This window comes from Aspergillus fischeri, genomic scaffold (assembly GCF_000149645.3).
Source record: "Aspergillus fischeri NRRL 181 1099437636249 genomic scaffold, whole genome shotgun sequence".
NCBI classification, from domain to species: Eukaryota; Fungi; Ascomycota; class Eurotiomycetes; order Eurotiales; family Aspergillaceae; genus Aspergillus; species Aspergillus fischeri.
In genome coordinates, this window is record NW_001509770.1 from 1,228,686 (window position 1) to 1,254,731 (window position 26,046).

Consider the following 26,046-nt stretch of genomic DNA (forward strand, 5'->3'; position numbering starts at 1 on the left):
TAAATGCTATCGGAAAAGGAACAGGACTTTTCTTGGATTCCGCTGACAAACTCCGAATCGTAGGACACATCAAACATACAAAAGATATGGATAATACACAAAGAAATACGCAAGCATATACAATAATCGATAATCATATAGTATGGCATGCACCGAAAGCGCCCAATCATGCGACAGGAGCAAGCACGTCGAAGGCGCCCGTGCCAACCATGCCAGACCGACCTGCCACGATCCTGCTGCTAGGGCTCTTGAGGTTATCGAAGTCCCTCTCGATCACAGCATCCTTCAGGAAACCGACGGTGGTCTCGAAACTCATCTTGGCAAGAGGCGACGAGCTATCCTTGACGAGACCGTTGCGGTTGAAGGCGCGGAAACCACCAGACTGGGTCATCACATCACCAATCAGGTTCAGATGACGGTTGTCGACTGAGATACTGTGGCCCTGGAAAACGTCGGACATTTCTCGCACGATGGATGCGCGCGCGGCCTCGACACCGTAGAGCATAAGCATGTGATGGATTGAGTTGGTGTAGATGGAGTGAGGCTTGATGATATCCTGGTAATCGCGCATGGCAAGCAGGTTGACACCCTCGGTGATGACATGTGCGGGCTCGCCCTTGAGTGGGTTCGCCTCGACATACGTGCAGTTGCCGAGGCCAGGGATAGACTGGATGACTGCGCTGCGAGCGGCCTCTTCGACCAGAGGCAGGAGGAGGAGCTTGGGGGTGGAGATGTCATACTGCAGCTGGACGACGCATGATGTGCCCTTGCTGGGGTTGAACTTGAACTGTGTGACTTCGCCATATTTGCCCTTAATATCCTCCTCGCGCAATTTGGTGTCTTTCGTCTCATCGTCTGTTTCTTCGTCGGAGTCGTCCTCCATGTCGACGTCAGAATCTTGGCGACGGTTCTCGCCACTTTCGTCCTCGTCTTCGTCATCTTCTACAGCATCCTGCTGTCGGACCATGTCTATTTCTTCCTGCTCGGGACCTTCGTACGAGACCTGGTTTGACCGGTTCTGACCGCTCCTCGCCCGCTTGGCGTCGTCTTCATCGTCCTCATCATCGTCTTGTGCGGGTTCGACCTCACGGTCGGGTCCTCGCGGCCCTTCCTCGATGACGCCCACAGAAACACCAATCTCAGGCTGGGCCGTAGAGAAGCTCTTCAATGACTTCTCGTCATTACGCCTCTTGAGCTCGACTCTGGTGAGCTTAACAAGCTTGGGAATGAACTTGTTCTGCAGAGTGTTTTGGACATCCTTGGTTGTGATCGCATACTCTTTCGTGTACTCCTCTGCTGGGAAGAAGGAAATCTCGACATCGTAAACCTTGGAGCGTGAACCGGCTGCGGCAATTCTCTCCTTGACTTGAACCTTGTCGATCACCTCCGCAATACTGAGCTTGCTGATGGCCTTTGCAAACCTCTCCGAATGTTCTTTTGACAATTCTTCGTTCAAGATCAGCGTCATCGTAGGCGTCATGATGTGAGCGCTTGCAGTCATGACAATTTCACGCAGACGGGGAATACCCAGCGTCACGTTCTTTGCCGAGTGACCAGCCAAGTGGAAGGTGTTCAGGGTCATCTGGGTTGACGGCTCTCCAATAGACTGACTAGCAACGATACCGACTGCTTCGCCAGGATCGACAACAGACTTGAGATACTTCATGTTCATCAAAGTATTGAACGCCTTCTTACTGATGAGACCGTCGATGTTCTTCTTCTTGTCTCGAAGAAGTTTGTCAGGGTTAGCGTCCTCGTACTATAGCTTTTGTTAGTCTCGAATATGTGGAATGAGAATGGTAGCAGATGTCCCATACCTTCTTGAGTGCCTGCGAGAATGCTTCGGATGTACTACCCAGGTTACCTCCAGGGTGGTAGACAGACAGCACCGGGTCCATAGCGTCGACTTTTCCTGTCTTGCGGACCTTCTTCATGGCATCCTTGTGCCAGGCTGTCACCTCATCCTTCTCCAGGTTATGGAAGTCGTTTGTAAGGTTGACAGACTGCATGATAGAGACATAATTGGAAGTCAGGAAATCGAAGTCCTTGAGGTGCACTTGTTTTGTGATATCAAGTCCATCCTCTCCGTACAAAAATTGAACGATGGAACCGTCGGAAGACTCGCGGACAGATGTATCGTACTCGGCTCTCAGACCTTCCATACCCTTGATCAGACAACGCTGCAGATAACCAGATCTAGAGGTTTTGACGGCAGTATCGATAAGACCTTCTCGACCCGCCATAGCATGGAAGTAGTACTCCTGAGGCTTGATGCCAGTCAAGAAACGGCCGCAAACATAACCGCCCGCCATAGGGTGAGTATCAAAGGCCCTGAAGGATGGCAAGGTTTTGCCACTGATCATAACAGGTACACGTCGACCTTCCAAAACCTGCTGTCCCAGGTTGCAAGAAATAAGGTTCGCGTTGACACTTGAACCCTTAGCTCCAGAGATAGTCATAGACTGCATCTGATTCCACGGGAAAGGCTTGGCCAAGCCTTTTGGAAGGCAAGCTTGAGTGATCTCGGTAGAGAGCTTAGCCGTCCGAGCGTTCGAGACACTGTCCAAACCACTTTGCTTATCATCGTCCCGAAGAACGTCTTCCAGTCTTCGGCGCAGTTCGGCATCTTGATCAGGAACTGTGGTTTGGTCGAGAGTCACGTACTTGAGAGCGACCTCCCGACCGATGCTGGCAGCTTGACTAAGCTTCTCTTTACGGAGACGATCACCTTCCTTGGTCAATCGAAGATCATCGATACCGCAAGTGAATGCACGCATGTTCAGATATCTTGTCAAGAGCCGTCCGAGAATACTGATCAGCCGCCCGGCAATGGTGTGGCCGTAGACCTCATGGATGGCATCGATAAGACCGCCAGCCGTAGGGCCGATTTGCTTCTTATCGAGAATACCACACAGCATCTCGCCGTCTTTGAAGATTACAGTGCCCTCCTCGTTGCCCTCGCCCCATCGGTCTCCAGGAGTGGAAGACTTGCTCTTCAGGTTGAGACCCGCTCTTCCCGGAGGCATGATATTTCTGAGGATAGTCGTAATCACTTGCTTTCCAGTCCAGAGACGCTTTGGTTTCAACAGAGTAGGCTCCACAAGCTGAATCCGTTCTGTGATAGTATGAGAGTTCTCAGGTCTGAGACAGCTGTAGAGCAGCTCATGATAATCCTCCTCGTCGAAAAATGCGTCTCGACATGTGAACCACGTTCCCATCGAGATGTGATCTTGAATCAAACCTCTCAAAGGCTTGCCAGATGTCGCCACAAGATACTGGTGGTCGGCGTCTGCAAGCATCATAGCTTCAGCTCGAGCAAGTTCGTTCTGAGGGAAATGCATATTCATTTCGTCACCATCGAAGTCGGCATTGTAGGTGTTACAATTAGCGTAGTGCATGCGAATGACTCTCTCATTTGCCAGCACACGAGCCTTATGACCCATGATGGACGGCTTGTGAAGCGTAGGCTGCCGGTTCATGAGGACGACATCACCAGTGGTAAGGTGACGGTAGACCTTCTTGTTACGTGCTCCCTTCATGCGCCAATTCGACGGTGCCAGCAACTGATTGGCCAAAGCTGTTCGCTCATCAAGACTCTTGAATTTGAGGTTGGTCACTTGGCCCAATTCGTTCTCAATCGCAGTGGCACCCGGATATTTGTCTGGACCATTGATGACTGCCTGCTTCATTTCCCAGAAGTTGTGGTTCGTCACAGGCTCTGGATAAGTGAGCTTTTTCGCGAAGACCAGTGGAACACCAATCTCGTTCGTTTCAATATTGGGGTCGGGAGAAATGACACTTCGAGCAGCAAAATTGACACGTTTGCCCATCATGTTCTTTCTGAACAGACCCTCCTTCTTTTCCAAAATCTGCTTGATACCGTTAGCGGCCTGGCCTGCTGCCGGGCCCGATGCGCCTCTCTCCTTGTCAATCAACCCGTTAACGGTATCTTGGAGCTGTACGATAGCATGAAGGAGGTCGCGATAATCACGCATTCGAGTGACTGAATCGGCACCAGCATTCTGTCTTTCCTTGCTGATCTGATTGATAATGTCACAGTTCTTCAGAATGTGGGTGAACGGGGTGTTTTGTTGTGCTTCCATAATCTCACCGGGTCCTTGAGGGGCAGCTGGTCGATATTTATTCGGTGGTACCAGGATGTTCTTGATGAAGAACATGTCCGGGCTGACTTTAGCTTCCTTTTTTGGAAGCGGCCGAGAGTTGTATATAAGGCTCAGAATCTCTTTCTCCTTCTCGAAGAGCAGTACCATGGCAGCGTGCACTTCTGGCGAAGGCATATATTGTCCAGCATCGCCAGCTGCTGACTTCTTGCTTTCGGCTTGTGCAACGACGGCATTGCCGCGAGCAACTTCTTCCTCAGCGCCATGTGATTCAGAAAATGCACTAGCCGTATCAGAAATGCCATTGGCCATCGACTCTTTTGTCTTCATATCGAACTTCTTGGCCTGCTGGAGAAGAATAAGGGAGTTCGGCGCTTGGAATCCAGCCTGTACCATGGCTAATCTGGACTTCTCGGGCAGAGGCTTTCGGAAAATCTTCGAGAAACGATCTCTCCGGTAACTGGGTGAGATTCTTTTGCACATCGTCAGCAAACGATAAATAGCAAGGGTAGAGTGATAACGACATAACATACCCGCTGCAGCTGCTGCATTTTTTGATGCCAACGAGATCCTTGAAGAACTGCTTGACCAAAGTGCGTCTCTGCTCCGCAGCCATGGGATTCTTCGCACCAGACATAATACCCTTCAGTCTGCCGGCCGCATGTGCCTCCCGAATCACCTTCTTGACATATGCATTCCTCCGAGCGACGAGGTCATCGTCGTCTTCTTCCTCGCTGCCTGAATCATCGGCGTCCTTTGCAGACTTCTTCTTGTTTCCTTGACCAGTCCCCATCGCTTCTATGGCCTCAACTTCGTCGACTAGTCCGTATTGTAGGAGTCGTAGCTTGCACACATAGGCGTTGATCTGAACTCGGGACATCTGGAAACGATGGCAGTAGACACATTGCGCTCTAAGTAGTCGGTATAACTGATCGAAGAAAGTGACATTGTAAACGCGAACAGGAAGCTCAATATGTCCAGGATGGCCAGTACAAGACCACGAATTCTGACGGCAGGTCGTGCAGCTAAATGCGGTCAGCGATAAAAAGTCCGAAGTAGCGATAAAGAGCGACAGCCTCGTAGAAGGAGACGCATAGCATAAGTGTTGGACTTACACATGATCTCCCCAAGCACCCAGAGCCGGATCGTATAAACCACCAGGGACAGGATTATTAAAAGAATCCAAAGTCGGGGTATTGTGAATTCGCTTTACGGAAATGGACTTGATATCTTCATCCGAATAGACTCCGAATTCAATACCCGAAATTGACGAGGCTACAGGCCGTGCAAACGTCGCCATGATTACCTGCAGCTCCTTGAGCGACAGAAATCGCTGGCAGTGCGATTTTCTTTGGCTGCTGGCCTGGAGAAATAAATGGCGGATTCGTTCGGCGGTGATGCTGCAAAAAAGTTGACCCCAAGAACTTTTTTCTGCCGTGTGCTACCGCCAAACGGTCCACTCGTGCTCACCCCGTGATTTACGATTGATTTGTTCCGCATCATAATTATCCACTACTGTCCATCCATTCTACCTGTAGCACCTCCCTGTCCAGGCTAGCTACATTCAGGGAGTTGTGACGTTCGTCTTGCACCTCTTATATATCATTCCTTTGTCATTCGTGGGTGAGTGGAACGTGGTTGAGTCATGGCGGACGTGTCTGGCAACATGCTGAAGCGGCCTCGTCCTGAGGATGAAGACAATAACGCACAGAAAAGAACTCGTTCCAACAATGGCTCGCCGTTGCCAGCTCATGGAGGCAACGCCGCCGCCGGGAAGGTGGACATCGAGAAGATGGTGGCGGAAGCGAGAGCGAAGGCAGAGGCCGTGCGCGCCAGACTTCAGGCCGCCAGAGGCGGAGCTCCAGCGCTCACACCAGCAGCTCCAAGCCCAAGTCCCACTCCTCCTCCAGCTACCTCAGCAATGTCGAAGCTAGAACAAATGAAAGCGAGAGTCGCAGCAGCTACCGGACGTGCCAACGCGACTGCTCAGCAACGAACCCCTGTTCCACCTCCTCCTCCACCTCCTCCCTTCGACGACGACGATGGTTCGTCACGGGCCCGCGGCGGCCTGGATGTTGGCCTTCATCCTGCGCTTCTCTCAGATACTACAGATTTTCGAAGTGGTAAAGGACGGCAGTCAGCTCAGTCCAAGTTCGGGACAGGCCATCGGACTGACTCTCCACTGCCTGGCTCGAAGGATCGGGTTGGACTCGATTTGTCAGGGCCTTCGCTCGAAGAAATAAAGAGTAACCCCTACTTTGATCCAAGCCTCGGTCCTAAAGCTACTATCGCGAAGCCGAGACAATCCCGGCAACTGATATTCAATCAGAAGGGCAAATACATCCAGCAGGCGGCAGCTCTACGTCGGCAAGCCCAACTGGAGGATATGAAAAGACGCATCGCAGAAAGAGCACGACAGGCTGGTATTGATGAGGATCTGGATGTCGAGAAAGCATTTCTTGTGCCTGCGCCTCCGGCCATCGAATGGTGGGACGAGGGTTTGGTGAATGGCAACGATTACTCTGCTATCGATGACGAACGCAACCTCAAGATCGACACACCTGATTCTATCGTCACTCTCTACGTCCAGCATCCGGTTCTCCTCGAGCCTCCTCAAGAGAAGCATATGCCTGGACAAAAGCCGATGTATCTTACACCGAAGGAACAGGCAAAGATTCGGCGTCAGCGACGAATGGCCGATCTCAAAGAGCAACAAGCGAAGATCCGATTGGGTCTCGAACCGGCTCCTCCGCCAAAGGTCAAGAAATCTAATCTCATGCGGGTTCTGGGCGAAGAGGCTGTCAAGGACCCTACTGCAGTCGAGGCGCGTGTGACCCGAGAGATTGCAGAGCGTCGCGAAAAGCACGAGGCTACAAATGAGGCTCGGAAATTGACAAAGGAGCAAAGGCGAGAGAAAATTGCCCAGCAACAGGAGAAAGATGCCGAAATGGGTATCTTCGTCTCCGTATACCGAATTGACAGTCTTGCAAACGGACGCCATCGTTTTAAAGTCAGCAAGAACGCCGAACAGAACGCGCTCACTGGAGTCTGCATCATGCATCCTCGGTTCAATCTGGTCATTGTAGAGGGAGGTGCCCACTCTATCACCAATTACAGGAAATTAATGTTGAATCGGATTGACTGGACAGAGAACGCGGGGCCAAACGGTGTGCGAGAGGGCAATCGCGAAGCCTCTGCCTCGTGGCTCTCAGCAGAAGACGAGAAAACGGGCGCATTGAAGGATCTCGGCTCCAACACATGCAGCCTCCTATGGGAAGGCCAAGCTAAAGCTCGTTCATTCAGGAAGTGGTTGGGTGCTAGAGTTTGTGAGACAGACTCGCAAGCAAAGGATGTTTTGGCTCGAGCAAAGATGGAGAACTTTTGGGTTTTGGCAAAAAGTGCGAAGCCCAAGGAAGTGTAGATCGCTGAAGGTATCATTTCTAGTCTTCTTGCGAAGAGACCTTATGACAGAGATGTAATCTATTGGAAGCATTGTAATTTAGAAGTGAAGCAACATCATTATGAGCTACGACCATCCAGAGCAACCGTCCTGTACATTCGACAAACACCCAAAGAACATGCAATTTTATAAAATAACTTTTGAATCCCACCCAATGCAAAATTCATCATGCAAACCCTGATACCGTCCACAGCCCAAGAAGAATAGGAAGTGCTAGAGGATCCAGATGATATCACATTATTATGGGCGCGGCGGCCCTTGATTCGCGTTGCTCAGGTGCCGCAAAAGATCCAACTGAGCCTTGACCTGATCGAAATTCATTGTAGGATTCTGCACCTGAGGCTGTCCAGACGTATGTTGTTGTGGCTGCTGTTGTTGTTGCTGCTGCTGTTGCATTGCAGCTAAAAATAGAGGGTTGATGGCAGGGAAATTTTGGTAGGGGTTCGGCTGCTGATAAGCTTGTTGGAAGGGCATTTGGAAGTTGAATTGTGTCGGTGAAGCGCTTTGAGGAAATGCTTGCTGAGGCTGCTGAGCAAAAGGTTGGAATGGAGCAAATTGCTGAGGCATCCCATAGACATTCTGCTGAGCCGGAGGATAGCTCGGCTGCTGGCTATAGTTGGAAGGTTGAGCCTGGGCATCGAACGGTCTCTGCTGCTGAGGGTAAGACGAACGGTCGTGGTATGAGCTATGCTCACGAGTTTCTCTTGAGCCTCCTGCACCACGGCCACGATTGCCTCGTCCACGGTCAGAGCCTCTACCCCGACCCCTACCACCACGGAAGGGTGGATTTCTCGAAGATCCTTCGCCCTCGACAGGCGCCTCTTGTTGACTCATCATTTCATGCAGATTCTTCGGGCGGGCAAGTGGAGTGTAGCCGTCTTCCGCTGTCGGGGAATCGTCGTAGTTGAGCTCAGTCTGGCTAAGTTTCGAAGGACCCGGCGGTCCTCTCCTGCCCCTAGACGGCCCGCCGTTTTCATTCCTGGCTTCCTTGCGCTCCTGTCGCTTCTGCTTCAATCTCCGCTTGTACTCGGCCTCTGCTTCGTCATCGGAGAATTCTATCTCATCCTCGCCAACTTCTTCGTCATGGAAGTTCGATGCATCGCTTCCCTTCAATCCTTTCAGAGGCTGAGTGAAGACGAATGTCGAATGCTCCTCAACGTAGTACACATTCTTTCCCTTGGAGAGACCACGCTCCTCGATCGCGGCAGCGCTGGGAAATCGAACCGCATACAATGGATTCTCAACCCGTCCCAAAGTCTCGGATACAACGCCAGCAACTGTTCGACCTTCAAGGCAGAGCAGAGAACCTGACTCGAGCACTTGGTATTCTCCGGAAACGTTGGCTGCAATAAGAAGGGTGTTTTCAACGATGGATTCCACATGTCCCAGATGCACGATCTTCATATCAGGCGTGACAGTGATTTCGGGGATTGGAGGGGCTTCCTCCGGTACTTCGTTTGCGGTCCTCAGGTTGCCGCCTGATCTACCCTTTCCTTCTCCCTCGTCATCAGAGCCATTTTCTGCCATCATCAGAATCCGCGCCGTTTCCTCGGCGGAGAGGATCGGATAGTCATCGTCTTCGTCATCGCTATCATCGGAAGAATCGGTGGTAGAATCGTCAGACGATGATTCATATGGCGAAGAATCAATCTCCCATTCGGGATGCTCCCCTTCCTCCTCTTCAGCTTCATGATCTTGCAAAGTGCCGGGGGCTGCATCATTTGTATTAGTCTCATCAACACGAGGTTCCTCTGCGGGCTGATTTTTGGCTTCCTCCTGCTCAGCCTGTTCCTTGCGTGGTTCTACATCCATCGGCTGGGCGTCTTCAGAAGCTGGCGCCGTCTGTACCTGGTTTGTTGTCTCCGCCGCATGCTGTGCATCCTTCTTGGTTACTTCCTTTCCAGTAGTCATATCGTGGGCCATTTCGTTATGCACGTCTTGTGCTGGAGCAGATTCCTCTTTAGCGGGTTGCGGGTCTTGAAGACTGTCATTGATGAGACTCAATCCTGGTATTAAAGAAGCAGGTTTAGATGATATTGTCGGCTCGCTAGTCATATCCGTATCCGTAGTATCTTTGTTCTCACTGCTATTATCCACTGGTGTTCCTGCCGCCCAGGGAGTGTTGTAGAAGTCACTGCCATCGTCCACAGGCGTCGATGCGATGGGTGGCGTATCCTTCATGCAGGGTCGTTTCGCCGAAGGGCCGTCATCGATGACATCTGAAGCTCCTGGAACATGTTCGGAGGGATTCTGTTCAGCCATTGTAATCCTCAGATTGCTGTAAAAAAATAAATCCTAAGCGATGATAGAACAAAGTAGTTGTGAAGAAACTGATTGTACTTCACGGGAACACTTTTTTTGAATCTGCCAAAAGTGCCGCTGCGGCCGCCGAACAAGCTCCGTTATCGTTATCGCGTCCGTCCTCATCATTTGTCCATTCCCAACCACAATATTACCTAGTATCAAAGTCCATCAACAAGCATCCAGGTTTGATAGTTCTTCGAGTCTCTGTCCTCGAGAACAATCAGTATGGCTCCGGCCAGAAAGGAGTCCCAGTCAACAAATGGCTCTCAAAGGACAAAGCGACGGTATCTCAACCTACATGGCATCACTCGCGTTTCAGCTAACAATCTGTGCTCCTCGCAGCTCCCGACCAGTTCCTTTCTATCTCCCTTTGAACGTCACACTATATGTGTTCCTTATTTCCAATTTTGTCGCTGCGGCACTTGCTCCGATTCAAGACTGCGATGAAGTCTTCAATTTCTGGGAACCCGCGCACTACCTCGACCACGGGTACGGGCTACAAACGTGGGAGTATTCTCCCGCCTATTCAATTCGAAGCTGGCTCTACGTTTCTGCCCATGCTGTGGTTGGCAAAATAGTGTCGATTTTCTCGAGTAATAAGACATCCGAATTCTATGCTATACGGTTCGTTCTGGCAGCAGTCTGCGCCGCCTGCGAGACGAGACTATACTCAGCAATCTGTCGGACATTGAACCCCAGAATCGGTCTCCTCTTCCTGATCATTGTCGCTTTCAGTCCGGGAATGTTCCATGCGTCTGCAGCATTCTTACCGTCGAGTTTTACCATGTATACTTCTATGCTAGGTCTTGCATCTTTTCTGGATTGGAGGGGAGGCCAGAAGACGGCGCAGGGCATTATGTGGTTCGGTCTCGGAGCAATCATGGGCTGGCCATTTGCCGGAGCTCTGATCATTCCTCTTCTCCTTGAGGAGGCCGCGATCAGCTTCATCGCCGGGACTCTTGGAAGTTTGTTTGTGGGTATATTCAAGGGCATTATGAGATGTCTCGCTATTCTAGTGCGCTTCTTCCGGTTACTCCTTCTGCGATTCTCGCTAACCGATATAGGGCGTCGGAATCGCGGTTGACTACTTATTTTTCCAGAAATTCGCCATTGTGCCGTGGAACATTGTCGCTTATAACATCTTCGGAGGCGAAGGCCGGGGGCCTGATATTTTCGGTACAGAGCCGTGGACGTTCTACATCAAAAATCTGCTTTTGAACTTCAATATATGGTTTGTATTGGCCGTGTCTGCTGCGCCGATACTTGTTCTTCAGGCTATATTCCGTTCTCAAACCACCAACGTCCAAACGCTCTTACGGACCGTGACTCTGGTGACGCCATTTTATATGTGGTTGGCCATCTTCACTGTCCAGCCTCACAAAGAGGAGAGGTTCATGTATCCCGCCTACCCTTTCCTTGCACTCAATGCGGCCATCTCCTTTCACATGATCCTCTCTTACGTCGGATCAAGTAACCCCAAAGAGATCATTGGAAGATTGTCACCGAAGGTCAAACTGACCATGGTGATGGCTGTAATTCTTATGGCTATTAATGCCGGGCTACTGCGGACTCTTGGTATGATCACGGCGTACAATGCACCCCTAAAGGTGATGGAGCCGCTGCAACAGTTGGAAATGGCACAATCCGGTGGCTTTGTGTGCTTCGGCAAAGAGTGGTATCGATTCCCTTCATCATACTTTCTCCCAAACGGAATGCGTGCGAAATTTATCAAGAGTGAATTTCGAGGATTGCTTCCTGGAGAATTTCCGGATGCCCCAAGCTATTCGGGTCTCATCCAAGGCACCTCGCAAATCCCTGCTGGCATGAACGATCGGAACGAGGAAGACCTTGGTAAATACGTGAGTGATCTTTGTCGCATATTAATTCTTGTTCCCGAGCTGACATAAACAAGGTCGATATCTCTCAATGCTCATATCTGGTGGACTCATCCTTCCCCGGACGAGCTGCCACAGAACTGGAGCCTGACTATGTGCACGACGAATCAGAATGGGAGACGATAACCTGCAAGGACTTCATCGACACGTCCCAATCAAGCGCGCTAGGTCGATTGATTTGGGTTCCTGATTTCCCTATGTTGCCAGCTCGTTTCCGCAGAAGCTGGGGGCAATACTGTCTTCTCCGTCGGCGGAACGCCAAATCAGAGTAAAGTAGACGGCCTGATATTCATCACATCTCTTTTAGCGTACATAATTCTCGAGCCGTTACCCAAGTTCGTGCACCATATGCGATCTCGCAGGCGAGACACCGCGTGGTCAAAAGAACTACAGGCGGCACTATGACCTTACCTGATTTGGATAAGAAATCCCTTGCGTGACGCCAACTCTGAAGGCAAATAGAGATAAGATATCTCTCCGCACGGAATGACGCCCATGCAGACTTACAGTTTACGAAGCAGGCTCTGTGTTTGGCCAGTTGATGGTCGCATCGGATTAACGCAAATGGAAATCATCCTTGTACTGTCAAGCGAGTCGCCTCTATTGAGCTGGACAATGTGCATACGAATATGGAGTGGCGGGGTGGCCTCTTATCTGTTCAACAGTTGTCTCGTCTTCATATAATAGCAATTAACTCTGAGGCACACGGTCATAGAAGATTTCAGGTTACCCCTCCTCTGGATTTTTAGACGAGGAATGAAACCATGCTTCCTGAACTTGTACAACTCGGCCAGCTTCACATCAAACATGCAGCATCTCTATGTTTGGTAGCAACCTTGATCTGGCTTGCTACTTCTGTGTTTCGCTTCTCGAACAAAGGAAGCGACAGAAGATCAGCTCAAGATCTCGAGAGAAAATCGTATTCAACATCACTGATTCAAAAGCCAAACAGAAAACCCGGAGGTAAGACACGTCCGTAGGCATCCGAAGCTCTTGACTCGCACTCAATGTCTCTCTGCAGAATGGATACCGTCAGACTTCAAGAGGCCGACCGCCTCTCCATATCCAGACTGGGATGTCCATGCGACCAAGCCGATCCCATATCGACCATTCAGATATGGCCCGTGAGTCGCCTCGGATGTGGTTTTGGATTCCCATGACTGATGTACACAGGAAGTATTTCATCACGATGGGGTTGAGAAGCATGAAGTGGGATGAATGGATCGGTAAGGCATCTTCACATACCACATCCATGGCTTCAGTGACGCTCACAGAAGCTCTAGAGCTGGACAGCCACTACCTACGGTATCACGCCGACAAAGCACGTCGGATCAAGGAGAGGGGAGCGAAATGCTGCAGAACCGCACCTGAGGCGATGGACGGTGCCATTGAGCTACTGGAAGAGCTGTGTGTGCCAACGCCCTTTACCCAGACAGCATAACACAACCTTACAACTTAATACAATATAGCACCTCCTACCTCCCCGAAAGATACCCCTCCATGTTCCGCAAAACCGCAACAGGCATCGCCAACACCATCACCGGCGAATCCTTCAACACCACCCAGCGCCCCCTCCCCGAAGACCCCATGACGACCTGCGCGCGACTCATCCAAGACGACTTGGCGCTCATGTTCGAAAAGCCCGACGGCGAGTACTACCTCCTCGCAGGCGCGATCCTTCTCGCCGGCTTCTGGCGCCTCGAAGACAAATTCGGCATGCGCCTCTCAGAGATCCACACCTCCGGCGACGTGCCGGGCTTCAGGACCAAGCTCGAAAAGGGCATGATGAACTTCTTCCGCCGGATTCGGCCTGAAGACCCCGTGCTTCGCAACAACTACTTCATCCAGGTCGACGACGAGCTCGCCTGGTCGCATAGTATCGGGTCCGAGGACGCGGCCGTCGTCTCGTGGAACACCGCGCAGAAGAACAAGGCCATCGAGCACCATTACTTCCGGTCGGAGAGGCAGAGTCTGCGCCGGCTGCCGCGGTCCGGGGCGGTGGTATTTACGATCAGGACGTACTTTGAGCCGATCACGGAGATTGCGAAGGAGCCGTATGTGCCTGGTCGGCTTGCCTCTGCGATTCGGAGTTGGGATGCGGATGTGTCGCGGTACAAGGGGCGGGAAAAGTACGAGGAGGTGTTGCTGGAGTATCTGGATAAGAAGCATGCGGAGCAGGTTGCTGCGGGCCTGGATTTGCACAAGGAGGATGAGGTTCGAAGTTATCCTTTTTGAGCTTTGGCCCGGCGATGTTACGGCCTATCTTCATTCTCTTGAATAATATCGTAATTTGATACCTTTATGGGACAATTTTATCCAGAGATGCTATATACACTCATTCTAATGATATATCGCTAAACGAGCTCAGCAAAAAGCGTAGTCCAAGGCAAGTCTGTGCCTGGTGTCACCAAAATCCAAGTAGAACTGCACATTGTATGATTCAAACAGCAGCATCAAGACCCTTCGAGCTCTTTTTCCGCCTCGCCATGGACCATTCTCTTTCCTGCCGCCAGGAGCATTCCTCACGGAACTCGCATATGCGGCACTTCCATGCTTCCATGATCTCGACGCCGCGCGGGTCACGATTACCGCGCCACCAGTCCATCTGATCGGAGAGATAGGATGACATGGAGTTTGGATCGAAAAGAAAGCTACGGCTGCCCAGGACACGGGTGTGAAGGTCTGCCGTGGGTGCGGAGGAGAGATAGCGTGCTGTCAGAAGAGGTGATATGATCGTCGGGTATGGTTCTAGCATGCTAGGCTGGAATTCCGAGGGGATAGAGGGCGCAACGGAGACGGAGGGTTGCGGCGAGGGAAGGAAAGTAATGCGGAGTTGGTCTTTCATAAATTTCCAGAGACTGGACAGGTTATTGTGTTCCAGGAGGATACTGGTTGAGTCCTGGCTTGCGGAGGGGAGGGATCCCGATGACCGGATGGACGGTCTGCGTGCCGCATCTTCCGGAGAGGGGATGAAGTCTGGATCGAATTCGGAGGCTGAAAGAGCGTCGAAGAATTGATCATTCAGGCCGCCAACTTCGGCGATAAAAGCGTCGGTGAAAGTACGATGAGGGTCTAAGTCGTAGCGGGAGGCGAGCGTCTCGATGGACACCTCATCGGTGGTGGTTAGATGGTTCAGCATGTGGTAGTAAATTTGGAGCTGGAGCAGCGTCGGCCGAAATGACGTGCTCTTGATGGTGGGTATGGAGCCGCTGGCTCGCGTTTTGATGTCTGTGAGGTAGACTCGAGGGATGTTGAAGGCCTCGGACGATTGGGTGCTGGGAGCATTCTCGACATGCTCATCAGGCTCATCCTTCCACGTCATCTCTGACAGCCTCTTCCCGCCCTGTGAGGGAGCCAGCAGGTAATCTGTCAGAGACATCTGATACTCGGGCATTACCGCCCTCGACGCCTCCACATCGGCATAGTATCTGGCGGCTGTCGCCTCAAGGTCTGGGTCTGGGCACTCATACGAGAGCTGGTCAATGACTCCATTGACCAGCTCACCGTCCACAAGACCCCAGACCTCCAGTTCCCGAGTAAGACCATATTCTCGCAGCGTCCGTAAGCCCTGTATGACATTCCACAGCCTCAAGGCCAACGCATCTTCCTTGGTTGTGATTTCCACGGGAACAGTCGTGTGTACCTCATCCTCGAGAGCTTTGTGAATAGTACTCCCTTGTTTCATAGCAGGCGTTCTCCTCTTCCTCCCATGCTTGGTCAAGGTATACCAGTACTGTAGCTCGCACCATGCAGGAGAGATCAGATCCGTAACTGAAAAGGCCTTGTTGGGTGGCTTTCTGAATCGTTCAATGGGTGATCGAAGATCAGGCGCTGGACTCGTTCTCGAGTCACCGACCCATTCCCGTTCACGGGCTACGTCTCTCTCACGTTGTCTTTCGCGGCCTTCGATGGAATCCGGATGCTCCACTAAACGCTTGAAATCAACCGTCAGCCGCCTACTCAACCTCATTACACAAAAGGAACAAACAAAATTGCAATGATCAAGGAATAATCCTCACCAGACGCGGCGCAAACGTTGCCCGAGATCTGATCTGCCCTTGCCCCAGCAGACGTCGAGACCTGCCGAGTCTTGCGCTTCTGCCATAGAAAACCGGGCTTTTCACGGCCCAGTACCTTAGGCACTCGCTGACTTGCTGGACTTTCAACATAATCTTCAATATCAGCGACGGTAGTGACGGTCGCCTGCACGGTTTTCGAGGCTGTCGTTGTTGTTGCCGTCGCGGTAGCAGAAGCCTGGGCGGTCGCGTGTTCTGTGGCGACTTTGGCGAGCAGATCGTTCAGCAGCTCTTCTTCATCCGGGGTAAAGTCGGATCCGTAGTCGCTGCTATCGTCGAAATCGTCTGGCATTACAATATAGGATGTCGGAGGGCAGGACATGCCCGTGATGATGGTAATAAATTCATATCATGTGTGGTGGGAAGAAGAGGATCTGATCTCTGATTGTCTTATCGTGAAGTCACTCCGCCAACGTCATTTCCGGTATCAAAAAATTGCTTGCAGTTCTTGGCGCAATTTTGATATCGAAATAGTAAAAGTTTACAGTTAACTTTCTATTAGGTGAATCTTTGAACAATCACTAAGGAATTTGTTCTTGTATTGGGTATAATGTATGAGAATAGTTCTAGTCTATGTACTCGTTGAAATGCAACGCTCAAGAAGACAGGACAATCTATCGTCTATTCAAATCAATCGCGCCTGCAAGTCTAGAATATGCAAAGGAGGGAATATGAAAGGCGCAGTTGTGGAAAGGTACCTCATGCTTTTATCGTTGTCGAAGGGCTGATACTGCCCGAAACCAGCACATGAGACGAATGGTCCGACTCGGCCATTTCCGCCTCGACCTCTCTGGCAGCCTTCTGGTTTAACCAACTGAGATAGGTCTGCCAGCCGACGGCGATGACACCGGCGAAGATGCTCCGGAAAGGCGGAGACACGTACATGAAGCTAAAGGCAGTGACTGCAGGCCAGAGCTTGACGCTATTCGAGATACTGACGGGCAGAGCGACCTTCAAGCGCTCGAATGTCTCTTCCAGGGATGCGCCAGCGAGAAGAGAATGTACGCTGAAGAAGTACGTATTGAAAACGGGTGTGAAGACCGCTTGTTGTACGGAGACTTTGGTGAGGATGGAAAGGAATTTGGACTGGAAGTTGAAGTTGTTGTGGAGGAACATGAACCTAGTGAAAGTGCATCGCATTAGCAAGATGTACTCAGGGCCATCGGTAGGACAATACTTACCAGTTATAGGACGGAATGGCGGATCCCACGCCAACCGTCAAATGTCGCATAGTTCTCAGAGGATCATAACCCCCACTCGAAGCAGCCTTATCCTCGCCATCTTCAGCCGAGTCCGCAGGCTTCTCTTCAGAAGCAGCCCGTGAAGTTTGCGCCGGGCTGTCGGAGGGGAACAACAACTGCGCACTTAGGTCACCGCAGAGATATACCACAATAGAGCTGACAACCTGCGTCGCATAAGGTCTCCTTTGTTGTGCTCTGGCGTATGAGTCTGCCAATCTACCAATTGGTCCTGCCTGGATGACCTGGAAGAACGTTCGCGAACTCGATCGGGCGGGGGTGGAGGCAGCTAAAGGTGTGCTTGCGGGAGAACTGGTAATTGGGGAGCATGACGATGTGGATGAGGGTGGAGCACCCGTTCGCGAAGCGTTTGCTGATGTGCTGTTCTTCTCAGGGACAGGATTAGGTGATGCCTCGGAGGAGTGGTTTCTTAATTGTGATCGTTGTGATCGTTGTGACCGAGTTGTTCGTCTGCTCAACTGCCTCACAGTCGCCCTTCCATGTTGCAAAAGATGACCCATGAGAGGCGATGCGATAGGTGGTATCACAGTCTAATCAGTATATGTGCGACAATTAAAAGCAATCGTAGATCGATTCGCGATTTTGACTTGACAAGGGCGATAAGAGAAGTTGCGCAAAAGACCGATGATAAGGCGCAACTCGATTTTGTTTCGGGTCAGCAATAGAGGTCACCAGTGATCAAATTAATGGCATGGAGACTCCATGAGATTCTAATGAATGATATGAAATAAGCGAAGGAAAAGAATACATGCTCTATGTGAGAAAGAAATAAGATTTATTTGTCATGCATAGAATTTGACTCAGAAATAGTCGGGGCCTCAATGTTAACCACTGCCGAAAGACCGCAACTTTCCGATCCGGAGTTGTTTATCCATCTTATCGCCGAGGGTCGAGCCATCCAATCAACTTCTCCGAAGTATTCAACCCTTCGCCTGTTGGCCTGAGAGGAAGCTAAAATCGATACATCGTTCTGCGTGAAACAGCTCGGCCGGTTATAAAGGGCCATAATACTTTGCTTATCTCATATCAAGCGCCCGGATGGTCTAGTGGTATGTGGTCATGTCATATTACACCACCAATTTTCCCGCTAACAGTATAATCAGGTATGATTCTCGCTTTGGGTGCGAGAGGTCGCGCGTTCGACTCGCGCTTCGGGCCTTGCATTTTATTTTTTTTTTTGGCTTCCTTCCCAAATCATGCTTTGTTTCAGCAGGTAGCTGTTTAAGTTTTAATATGCTGGTTAGAAAATCTGTCTCACGGCTCTAAGACGCCCCCAGGTAGATCCTAATAGACTGCGTAGCGCTTGTAGGCTAGTGCCTGCTTTGGCAATCATCTTCTGAGGCCCTGAGGGTGGCTCACGAAGGTGAGGCCTGGGTCAAGCTACAGAAGAGATTTTAGTTTCTGGGGGCTGATCTGTAACCTGGTGAATAAGGTAATGGGGTGAATGTGTTAAGAAGGAGGGTTGCTATATTCTGTATTGCATTTCTCTTTTCCCATCCATCTCTCCTTCTGTCAACCTGCTACAAAGCGCTTCACTTGCTTCGTACGCTCTTTCGGTATTTGACTTGCTCAGGAATGATTTACTTTGTCTCATCATGCAGAGTCAAAAGAAAGTTCGCCTCTTCCCGAATCTCTGGCTGCCGGATCCTGAGCAAGCTTTGTCCAGCCAGGAGCTGATCTATGTCCAGAAGCTCATTCCTCTTATCCAATGTCTCGAGATGCAATGGGACAAAGAGCTGAAAGAAGCGGATGGTAAGTGCCGTGGCTGTCTGAATAGGGATTTCTTAAGGCTAACCCAAAAGCACGTCAAATCTGCTCACTAGGGTGGAATCTAGATGAAGCTTATGAGCGTCTTCAAGAGAATGAAGCTGCCTGGTGGAAGGCACGAGGTGTCACTAGACCTAGAGAATTCTTGGTTCGCCCGAGTGGCAAGCTGAACGCTCCAGTTGCTTGTCACTTATACAATCTCACATTCTCTGTTGACGACCCCCGTTGCCAAAAAAAACCGAAGACCTTTCGAATCCCTCAATCGCCCAGCTCCATGAGGCTGGATTTTCAACAAAAAACAGCTGTTTGCTTTTTGACCATCTGGCTCGCAGAGATATCAGCAGACACTGTAAAGATAATTATCCCCAAGATCTCTTTGACATTCATGAACAGTTTGTCTTTACGCTCCGAGTCGCAATGAAGGCAAAGGTTGAGATCTGCTGGGGTGCCAATGTTCGCGAACGAATGCTCAAGAAGCTTGACCTACAGCCTTTGCGTCTTTGGGGTGATTTTGCAGGCTTGGTTCTGCATCTGGAGCTGACGCCTGACAAAGCATCTTTAACACGCTTTATCATTTTTGTCGCGCACCCCCAGCGCTTTATGTACGTAAAGAGTGATGGAGAGAAGGCCCAAGTTTGGCGTCGCCGATTTGGCTCACCACAAGATCAAGCGTTGGCTCTCGCTGCTAGCTTGGGGGGGCATCCAAATTCCCCCAAACTTTTACGAGCTAGATTCTCGATTGCCTCGGAATCTATGTGTCCCACGCACAATAAGCGCTAAAAGAAATGAGTGGAAAGGCTAAGTAGTAGCCCAGTTAAAGAAAGCTTTCCCTGGAGCTATTCTTTTTGAGGAAACATCACATCGCATCCGTGCTACAAAGGAAGAGAAATTGTGGGTTCAAAATGTGTTCTAGCTTCTGGCTCAACTCAAACCTGGCCAAGTTAGTGAAACTGCCAATCTGCCAAGCACTACAGATGATATGATCCTGGTATGAACAACCTTAAGAATTTTACCTATATACCCCTTTAACTCCTAACTTTGGATAGAGGAATGACCGCCTTCGCAAGATAGCGAACTATTGGCATGATCTAGGGGAGCTACTATCTGCGTTCATGCCCCATATCACTACCACCGCTCATCCCATAAAAGTCATCGGTGCACAAAGTATCGGCTATCATTCAAGCGAATTCTCTACAGAGTTTCAACTGTCAGGTTGCTGGGACTGGGAGGATCTCCCTGATCCTCTGGTTGAGTTTATACAGGCACAAGATGTCTAAAGTTCAACAGGCGCAAGATATCGAGTCGAACTGATCTTGAGGTTGCCTTCTACCTCCTCCAGAAATGCAAAGGCAGCCCTGAGACTTTAGACATTCTCACACTCGCAATTTCAGTGTTGGCTGCCTACGGCTGGATGATTGCTCGCCCAAGAAAGCCCTGTGTCGATGATATGCTCATTCTTCGCAAATATCCGACTGATATTGTCCCACGAAAATGTTCCGAATGCGGTAAGGAGCAACTGGACGACCCCTTTGCCTACTGGTCAAAGTTTGACCCGAGTCGTTATGTACTTTGGTATCATTTTCGGTCCGGCTGCGGCAGGCCAGATTGCAAGACGCAAAACGCCAGCCTCCTACCTCTCAATCCGCTAACAAGGTACTCGCGTTGTAGCCAGAAGGATTTGAAAGAGAAGCCTCTCGATTAGTTTGACACATGGCTTCTACTCCGTGCAGAAGAATTTGGGACACTCCCAGTCGAGCTCGAAGTGAAGTGCCAAGGCGAAAACTGCCAGGAAACAAAGACTTGTCACACTGATTTCATCACACACCATGCTGCATTTAACTGGGCAAATGGATTGTCTCCCAAGCCAGGTCCGCATGGTGCACAATCCTTTGCATTGTGACTTAAAGGTGATTAGTCATAATCTGTAGACTGAGTATGGTACAGGGAACACTTCATTTCAGTCTCATTAGCAATGAATGTGAAGGTGGTAGAAGACTTATCGATAAATGAAAAAGCAAAAAGAATAGAATAGATGAGCAAAAACATACAACAGCCGGGATTCGCTGGTGGTCACCCACCCAACTACTAACCGGCCGGCGTGTGGCTTAAGTACGGCTGAGCGGACGGGAAGCCCTGTTTTCCACACCCTGTGGTCGTATGTGCTTGGTTTGAATCATGTTCAACTTATGACTAGCGTAGTGCAGAGTGCCTGCCGCACCGTATCTAGAGAACATAGGGTGCAGATTATACTATTTGTACACATGTTTATATATCAGTTTGAATTTCAATAAGAGAGTCAGCCTCTGGCGAAACGTGCCGTCCACGGCACTAGAGATCTGTGCTTCCGCTACTGTAACCATTTCACGCACATAATGTGTCTCAAGGGTGAAGGGTTTTCAAGTTGATATTCTTACACTGCCTGGCTTGCATCGAGTTCTCACCGGTTCAATACTGATAGGGACGAAAGAAACACGCAGGGTGTTCCATTCCTCCCCATTTTCCTTATTCATTCTCGCCCCTGCCTGAGAGGTCACACGGATGTTCGTAATACTCAGAAGCCAAACGTGGGCTTGGAGTCCACACTTTAGCCAGCATCACGGGCACAACCAGCTCTCATTGTTTAGGCGGTAGTAATGGCGATTCAGGAATACCAGCCACCGCCTGAGAGACCAATAAAGATTCTGTTATGGTATTACATGGCTTACCATTGACTGGAAACCTTCGGCTCGGCCCGTGCCACGTCCGATGCGGCGATTCTGCGGATGTACTCCGTAGTCGTAATGCACTCGAAGCTTGAACGACACCGATAAGAGATACTTGATTACTCACCTCGCAGAGTGAGCGACTGTTGTCATTGCGAAGAAAGCGTTGTGCATAGGCATGAGCCCTCTGCTTTTGAGAATCCTGAGATTCCTGTTTTTCAGAATATTCTAGATCGTGCCCGTTGCTTGCAGTAGGGCACGTCGCGCCCTAGAAGACGGCAGACTCCAACCATCCATGCAGTATTTGTTCCGATGTAAATCATATTAGCCTAGCTTATCTATTATACGACGGCGGATTTGTATCTGCTATAAGAAAGGAGCAGGTTGATGGATCCCTGCGTACCGTAATATGGAGCCCCACCACCGATGCCAACCATCAAACTAAATCGGACAGCTGGGAAGCTGCGGAGCATATCTTTGGCAATAGTAGCAGCAGACACTCTGCCTGTCGTTTCTGCAGGCAAGCAAGCAATTACTACATTGTGATTGCCAATCCTGCCAAGGAGGTACAAATTTGTATCTTGTGGATGGACGGCAGGAAGCACTGGATGTTCTTGATCCAGCATGCAGTGTAGTTGTGTCCACTAACATGGTTGTCCAGAAAACAGCAATGATAATGCTTCGCGGTCTCATTCTTTCCATATTGGCTTATCAATTACGTGCATGACTGCCTATAAATCGTCTCAGGATATGCGGAGACGATGCCGACATGATGCCGAGATGATAGGATGATAGTCTGCAGGAGCAGATAATACCGAGCACATTTTTCCTCCATACATGTCACCTGATGTTAACAAGTCCTATTTCATTGGAACATTAGGCAATTCAGAATTTCTGAATGTGATATAATCATTGATTACTACTTAACATATCTGGATTCATGGAGAAACACTTGGATGATAGCCACTACTCCCTCAACAAGAGACATTTTCCATTATGACACTGATTGCTATTAACCTCCCGTCCCCATCTCGAACACTCTCGGAACTTGGTTTGAGGGAAGCTCTGCCGGTGCGGCAGCAGGAGGAGCACGCATTCGACCGCTCAGCATGTACTTGACTCCGAAGTGTTGATTCTCTTTTAGTCTTCGGTGGTACCTTCGTCTTTGCAACCATAAGACTCCTATTAATGTTACGAGACACACACCCAGCCCGACACCAGTGCTAACGCCAACAACCAATGATTTGGAATCCGAGCGCTCCGAACCACCTGATGCAGCCCTGGAGGTCGTGGGTTCTGTTATAATGGCGGTAGTAGTCGTGGGGGTGGTAGTAGTGGCAGCAGCACCTGTGTCTGAAGCGACAGTAGAAGTAGCTGTGTAAGATGGGACAGCCGAGGTATTGGAGAGCATCAGCTTGCCCATTTGCAGTTTGAAGGCGTTGTCGCAACAGTTCGACCCATTGGCACTACAGCACCAGTGGTCATTGCTGATCTCAGGACATGGTAGGACGTGAATCCCGTAGCTTCCTTGAATTGCTGTAGGTAGAAAACAGAATTAGCAGCCCATCATCAGACAGGAAATACATGCTTCGAACCACGCACATTTAGGGCAGATTCCCGGACAGCCATTACTCTCCCAATTCCGATCTGTACACCCGTTTAACAGAATGAGCCCAGTATATGGTGTAACCTGGGCCAGACAAAGCCCGTTACTCAGGCAGATATCATTGGGGTCTCCGTTCGTTTTATTGATTGCACAGCAAGCGCTGTTGGTGTTGTCAGGAAAGCAGGGCTGCAGCTCTGCTAAGCCCGGGCTGCCGTCTGTAAAGTAGCACTGTGTGGCGATTGCGAAGGGGAGGAACGCTGTTCGAATTGTGAGGCTAAGTAGTACCTTCTGTCCAGGTAAGAGGGAGAGTCGCATCTTAGAGCAGAGTACAATAGTCCTAGAACTCTATGTAAAAGCACAAAATGTATTACGGAAGTGCCAAATATAAGGAGGACCAGGAACGAATCAATAAACCAGAGGAATGAGACCCATGTCCAGGCGCTTATATCTCTGCAATAGAAGGATCACCGGGTTTTGGGCTTTACTATATTGATCTGTGCCAAGCGCTAAGTCCTCACTGGCTATGAATGAACAGCGGAGATGATGGATAACACATTTCCCGAGACCTTGTTGAACTTTTCTGAGACCTTGCTGAACTGTAACCCGGATAGCACTTACTGTTCGATAATTTAATTTCTAGCGCCAGTTGCATCCAGTGATTTATATAAGACTGAATAGTATGGGTATCACACAAAATCACGCACGGCCAGATTACCTTTCTAAATGCTCCAGAACTTCCCATGATAAACAGCTAATCCTGAGTCTTATGGACCTGCCCTTTCTCAATCCCCATCCTCTTCAAAGTCACCCATTGAACGTCTCAGACCCACAGACAAAATCTCCACCGCTGGCAGCTGGCAATCAAACACATCTGTCAAACAGCAGAGCATGGGTATTGCATAAGCATCATCCGCAGAAAGCAACCTGTTCTGAATAGAATATTTCTCGGTAATTCTAACATATTTTACGTGGTTAACTCTTCTTGAGACAATCTTGAGGGAACGGTGCTTATTTGTGGTTGAATCATAGGGGTAGGCCCTTGTGAGTTTCCCTTTTATGTGTGTGACTGTGGGGTATCAAGACTCCACCCAATAGAACTCATGGAATGAGTTTCACGCCTGTAGCGCGTGACGACTTCTGCATGAGATGCAGTATGTCACAACACTTAGCTCTTGGCAAAATCGAAGCGAACGTCGACACGATGGGGTCTAGGGTAGCCAGAAAAGAAGATCACGCCAGACGACTACGGCCCTCTGCAAAGCGACTATTTTCGGAGAAACTAGAATCCTATACCCGCTTCTTGCGACAATAATCACAGGCATGATGGACCCGTTTCAGACAGCGAATCCCGGCTGTTGTATGTTTTTGAATTTTTGTTGAAATTGCCATCTGACCTTCAATTCAGTCTTGCCCCTGAATGTCCGCCGGAGTCGACCGCTCTACTCTCCATCTATTTGTGTAGCTTGTAGTTGCGACTTGCGAGAAGCGCTTTACTTTCGATTTATCTTCGAGCTCTGACCATGAAGGCCTAGCCGCCGTCTTTTTACCGCTCCTGATTTTGCTGGCCGAGAAGACTAAAGTGACAGGGTTAATGATGCCTAGCGACATGGAGCCTTGTAGCGCGGGTTTGTTGTACTTTTATTACGGACTGTTACCTCTGCGCCGGTATACTTTAACATTTCTCAACAACGCGAACCTCTCTCCACTACACGGCAGGCTACTGAGGCTGGAATACTTGCTGTTTCGAAAAAGACTCATCTTTCCACGTTGCTGCTCGCTGCTTATTACAACTATTATGGACCGGATTATTATTACATCCTGCTTGATCAGGGTGCGCCCGGTGCGGGCGATAAAGACACCTTCCTTCATGCTGCAACTGCCCTTAACGAGACCTTTTACTCTGTGAGTGAGAAGGCGGTGGATGTTGGAAATGTCACACCTTGGAATGCAGAGGTCGCAATCAATGCTGGATATATCCAAGCCGATCCCATTCAGGATTATAACCTGACGAGCCAACAGAAATGGAGAGTCAAGGATCCTTCAGTTGCCAAGCCACCCCGGGCCTTCTTCGTTCATGCTGGGGACCCGGAATTCAATCCAGGCAATGACCTGCTGGGCCGGAAGTTGGTGGGTTTTGACGGCAAACCCACTCGACTCTGGACTCATCCACCCGAGGCAATGGAACGTCTCGGATATGACGCCGAGAGGGCGTTCTGGGAGGCGACGGTATCCGTGGCGTGCGAGATACAGCTAGCCTTTGAATCCTGGAAATCCAAGAGTGGACTTTGTGAACAGGTGAAGGAGCATTGGGAAGCTGTTTTTGAGAATCCAGATGTAAAGGTTCCGGTGTTTGCAGGTAGCTAATCGGTCAGCCTAGCCTTTTCTTTGGGATGTGAAAGTTACTTCCGCCTGAATGGACCGAGCTTGACGGCCTAGGGCCCTTGCTATGGGCTTGAGGTTGACACGAAGGTAATATGTGCTCCGCCAGCAGTAACAACGTGGTGGGAGCCAGGACGTTTGGGTGGTGGGACTCAATATCATACCGCAGTCACCATCGGCCTATGATATGCCCCGAGGCCTTTTCCACAGTGGTCGCTTCCGTCAAAGATGACATCAACACGCTCGCAAGGTGCTGCCCTTCGTAGGTTGCTTCCGAAGCACTCACTCATTATTTCCCGATACTAATCACTCTAGTGCTGACGACGTTATTAACTTCTCAGGGATTCCCCTCTTGCAGGACCGCATTACTGAGATGGCTAATGACAGTGAAGTATCAACAAAGGCGAGGATTATCGCCTGGACTGGGGTATCACTGTATCAGCATGGGACCCACTTAAGGTTGCCTCACTAAGTTAT

At 50.1% G+C, this 26,046-nt stretch overlaps 10 protein-coding genes and 1 non-coding gene across 11 annotated transcripts, besides 1 other annotated feature; 6 read left to right on the top strand and 5 right to left on the bottom strand.

Moving 5' to 3' along the window:
- Positions 1–166: 166 nt before the first annotated feature.
- NFIA_011570 (DNA-directed RNA polymerase I core subunit RPA190) lies at positions 167–5,421 on the bottom strand (the record flags this gene model as incomplete). Its single annotated transcript, XM_001264365.1, has 4 exons — positions 167–1,759; positions 1,818–4,593; positions 4,655–5,146; positions 5,237–5,421. 4 exons carry the CDS (start codon positions 5,419–5,421, stop codon positions 167–169), a joined length of 5,046 nt encoding a protein of 1,681 aa, XP_001264366.1.
- A 345-nt stretch (positions 5,422–5,766) lies between these two features.
- Positions 5,767–7,542, top strand: NFIA_011580 (U4/U6-U5 snRNP complex subunit PRP3; the record flags this gene model as incomplete). Its single annotated transcript, XM_001264366.1, has 1 exon — positions 5,767–7,542. The coding sequence occupies one exon, from the start codon at positions 5,767–5,769 to the stop codon at positions 7,540–7,542; it is 1,776 nt and encodes a 591-aa protein (XP_001264367.1).
- A 279-nt stretch (positions 7,543–7,821) lies between these two features.
- NFIA_011590 (RNA-binding snoRNP assembly protein NAF1) lies at positions 7,822–9,843 on the bottom strand (the record flags this gene model as incomplete). The annotated part of the gene is made up of 1 exon (XM_001264367.1): positions 7,822–9,843. The coding sequence occupies one exon, from the start codon at positions 9,841–9,843 to the stop codon at positions 7,822–7,824; it is 2,022 nt and encodes a 673-aa protein (XP_001264368.1).
- Positions 7,937–7,974: a microsatellite.
- Positions 9,844–10,183: 340 nt separating the features above from the next.
- Positions 10,184–12,052, top strand: NFIA_011600 (dolichyl-P-Man:Man(6)GlcNAc(2)-PP-dolichol alpha-1,2-mannosyltransferase; the record flags this gene model as incomplete). The annotated part of the gene is made up of 3 exons (XM_001264368.1): positions 10,184–10,900; positions 10,950–11,744; positions 11,798–12,052. 3 exons carry the CDS (start codon positions 10,184–10,186, stop codon positions 12,050–12,052), a joined length of 1,767 nt encoding a protein of 588 aa, XP_001264369.1.
- Positions 12,053–12,969: 917 nt separating this feature from the next.
- NFIA_011610 (heme-dependent oxidative N-demethylase family protein) lies at positions 12,970–14,015 on the top strand (the record flags this gene model as incomplete). Its single annotated transcript, XM_001264369.1, has 2 exons — positions 12,970–13,187; positions 13,250–14,015. The coding sequence occupies 2 exons, from the start codon at positions 12,970–12,972 to the stop codon at positions 14,013–14,015; spliced, it is 984 nt and encodes a 327-aa protein (XP_001264370.1).
- A 205-nt stretch (positions 14,016–14,220) lies between these two features.
- NFIA_011620 (exonuclease V) lies at positions 14,221–16,148 on the bottom strand (the record flags this gene model as incomplete). Its single annotated transcript, XM_001264370.1, has 2 exons — positions 14,221–15,736; positions 15,769–16,148. 2 exons carry the CDS (start codon positions 16,146–16,148, stop codon positions 14,221–14,223), a joined length of 1,896 nt encoding a protein of 631 aa, XP_001264371.1.
- A 407-nt stretch (positions 16,149–16,555) lies between these two features.
- NFIA_011630 (Mpv17/PMP22 family protein) lies at positions 16,556–17,615 on the bottom strand (the record flags this gene model as incomplete). The annotated part of the gene is made up of 2 exons (XM_001264371.1): positions 16,556–16,976; positions 17,038–17,615. The coding sequence occupies 2 exons, from the start codon at positions 17,613–17,615 to the stop codon at positions 16,556–16,558; spliced, it is 999 nt and encodes a 332-aa protein (XP_001264372.1).
- Positions 17,616–18,147: 532 nt separating this feature from the next.
- NFIA_011640 lies at positions 18,148–18,273 on the top strand. The gene has a single exon. It is a non-coding gene; the product is annotated as a tRNA-Met (tRNA).
- A 437-nt stretch (positions 18,274–18,710) lies between these two features.
- Positions 18,711–20,159, top strand: NFIA_011650 (uncharacterized protein; the record flags this gene model as incomplete). The annotated part of the gene is made up of 4 exons (XM_001264372.1): positions 18,711–18,867; positions 19,253–19,515; positions 19,796–19,870; positions 19,929–20,159. The coding sequence occupies 4 exons, from the start codon at positions 18,711–18,713 to the stop codon at positions 20,157–20,159; spliced, it is 726 nt and encodes a 241-aa protein (XP_001264373.1).
- Positions 20,160–22,596: 2,437 nt separating this feature from the next.
- NFIA_011660 (threonine-rich protein) lies at positions 22,597–23,007 on the bottom strand (the record flags this gene model as incomplete). Its single annotated transcript, XM_001264373.1, has 2 exons — positions 22,597–22,703; positions 22,791–23,007. The coding sequence occupies 2 exons, from the start codon at positions 23,005–23,007 to the stop codon at positions 22,597–22,599; spliced, it is 324 nt and encodes a 107-aa protein (XP_001264374.1).
- A 1,506-nt stretch (positions 23,008–24,513) lies between these two features.
- On the top strand, positions 24,514–25,554 carry NFIA_011670 (uncharacterized protein; the record flags this gene model as incomplete). Its single annotated transcript, XM_001264374.1, has 3 exons — positions 24,514–24,547; positions 24,811–24,815; positions 24,907–25,554. The coding sequence occupies 3 exons, from the start codon at positions 24,514–24,516 to the stop codon at positions 25,552–25,554; spliced, it is 687 nt and encodes a 228-aa protein (XP_001264375.1).
- Between the last annotated feature and the right edge of the window lie 492 nt (positions 25,555–26,046).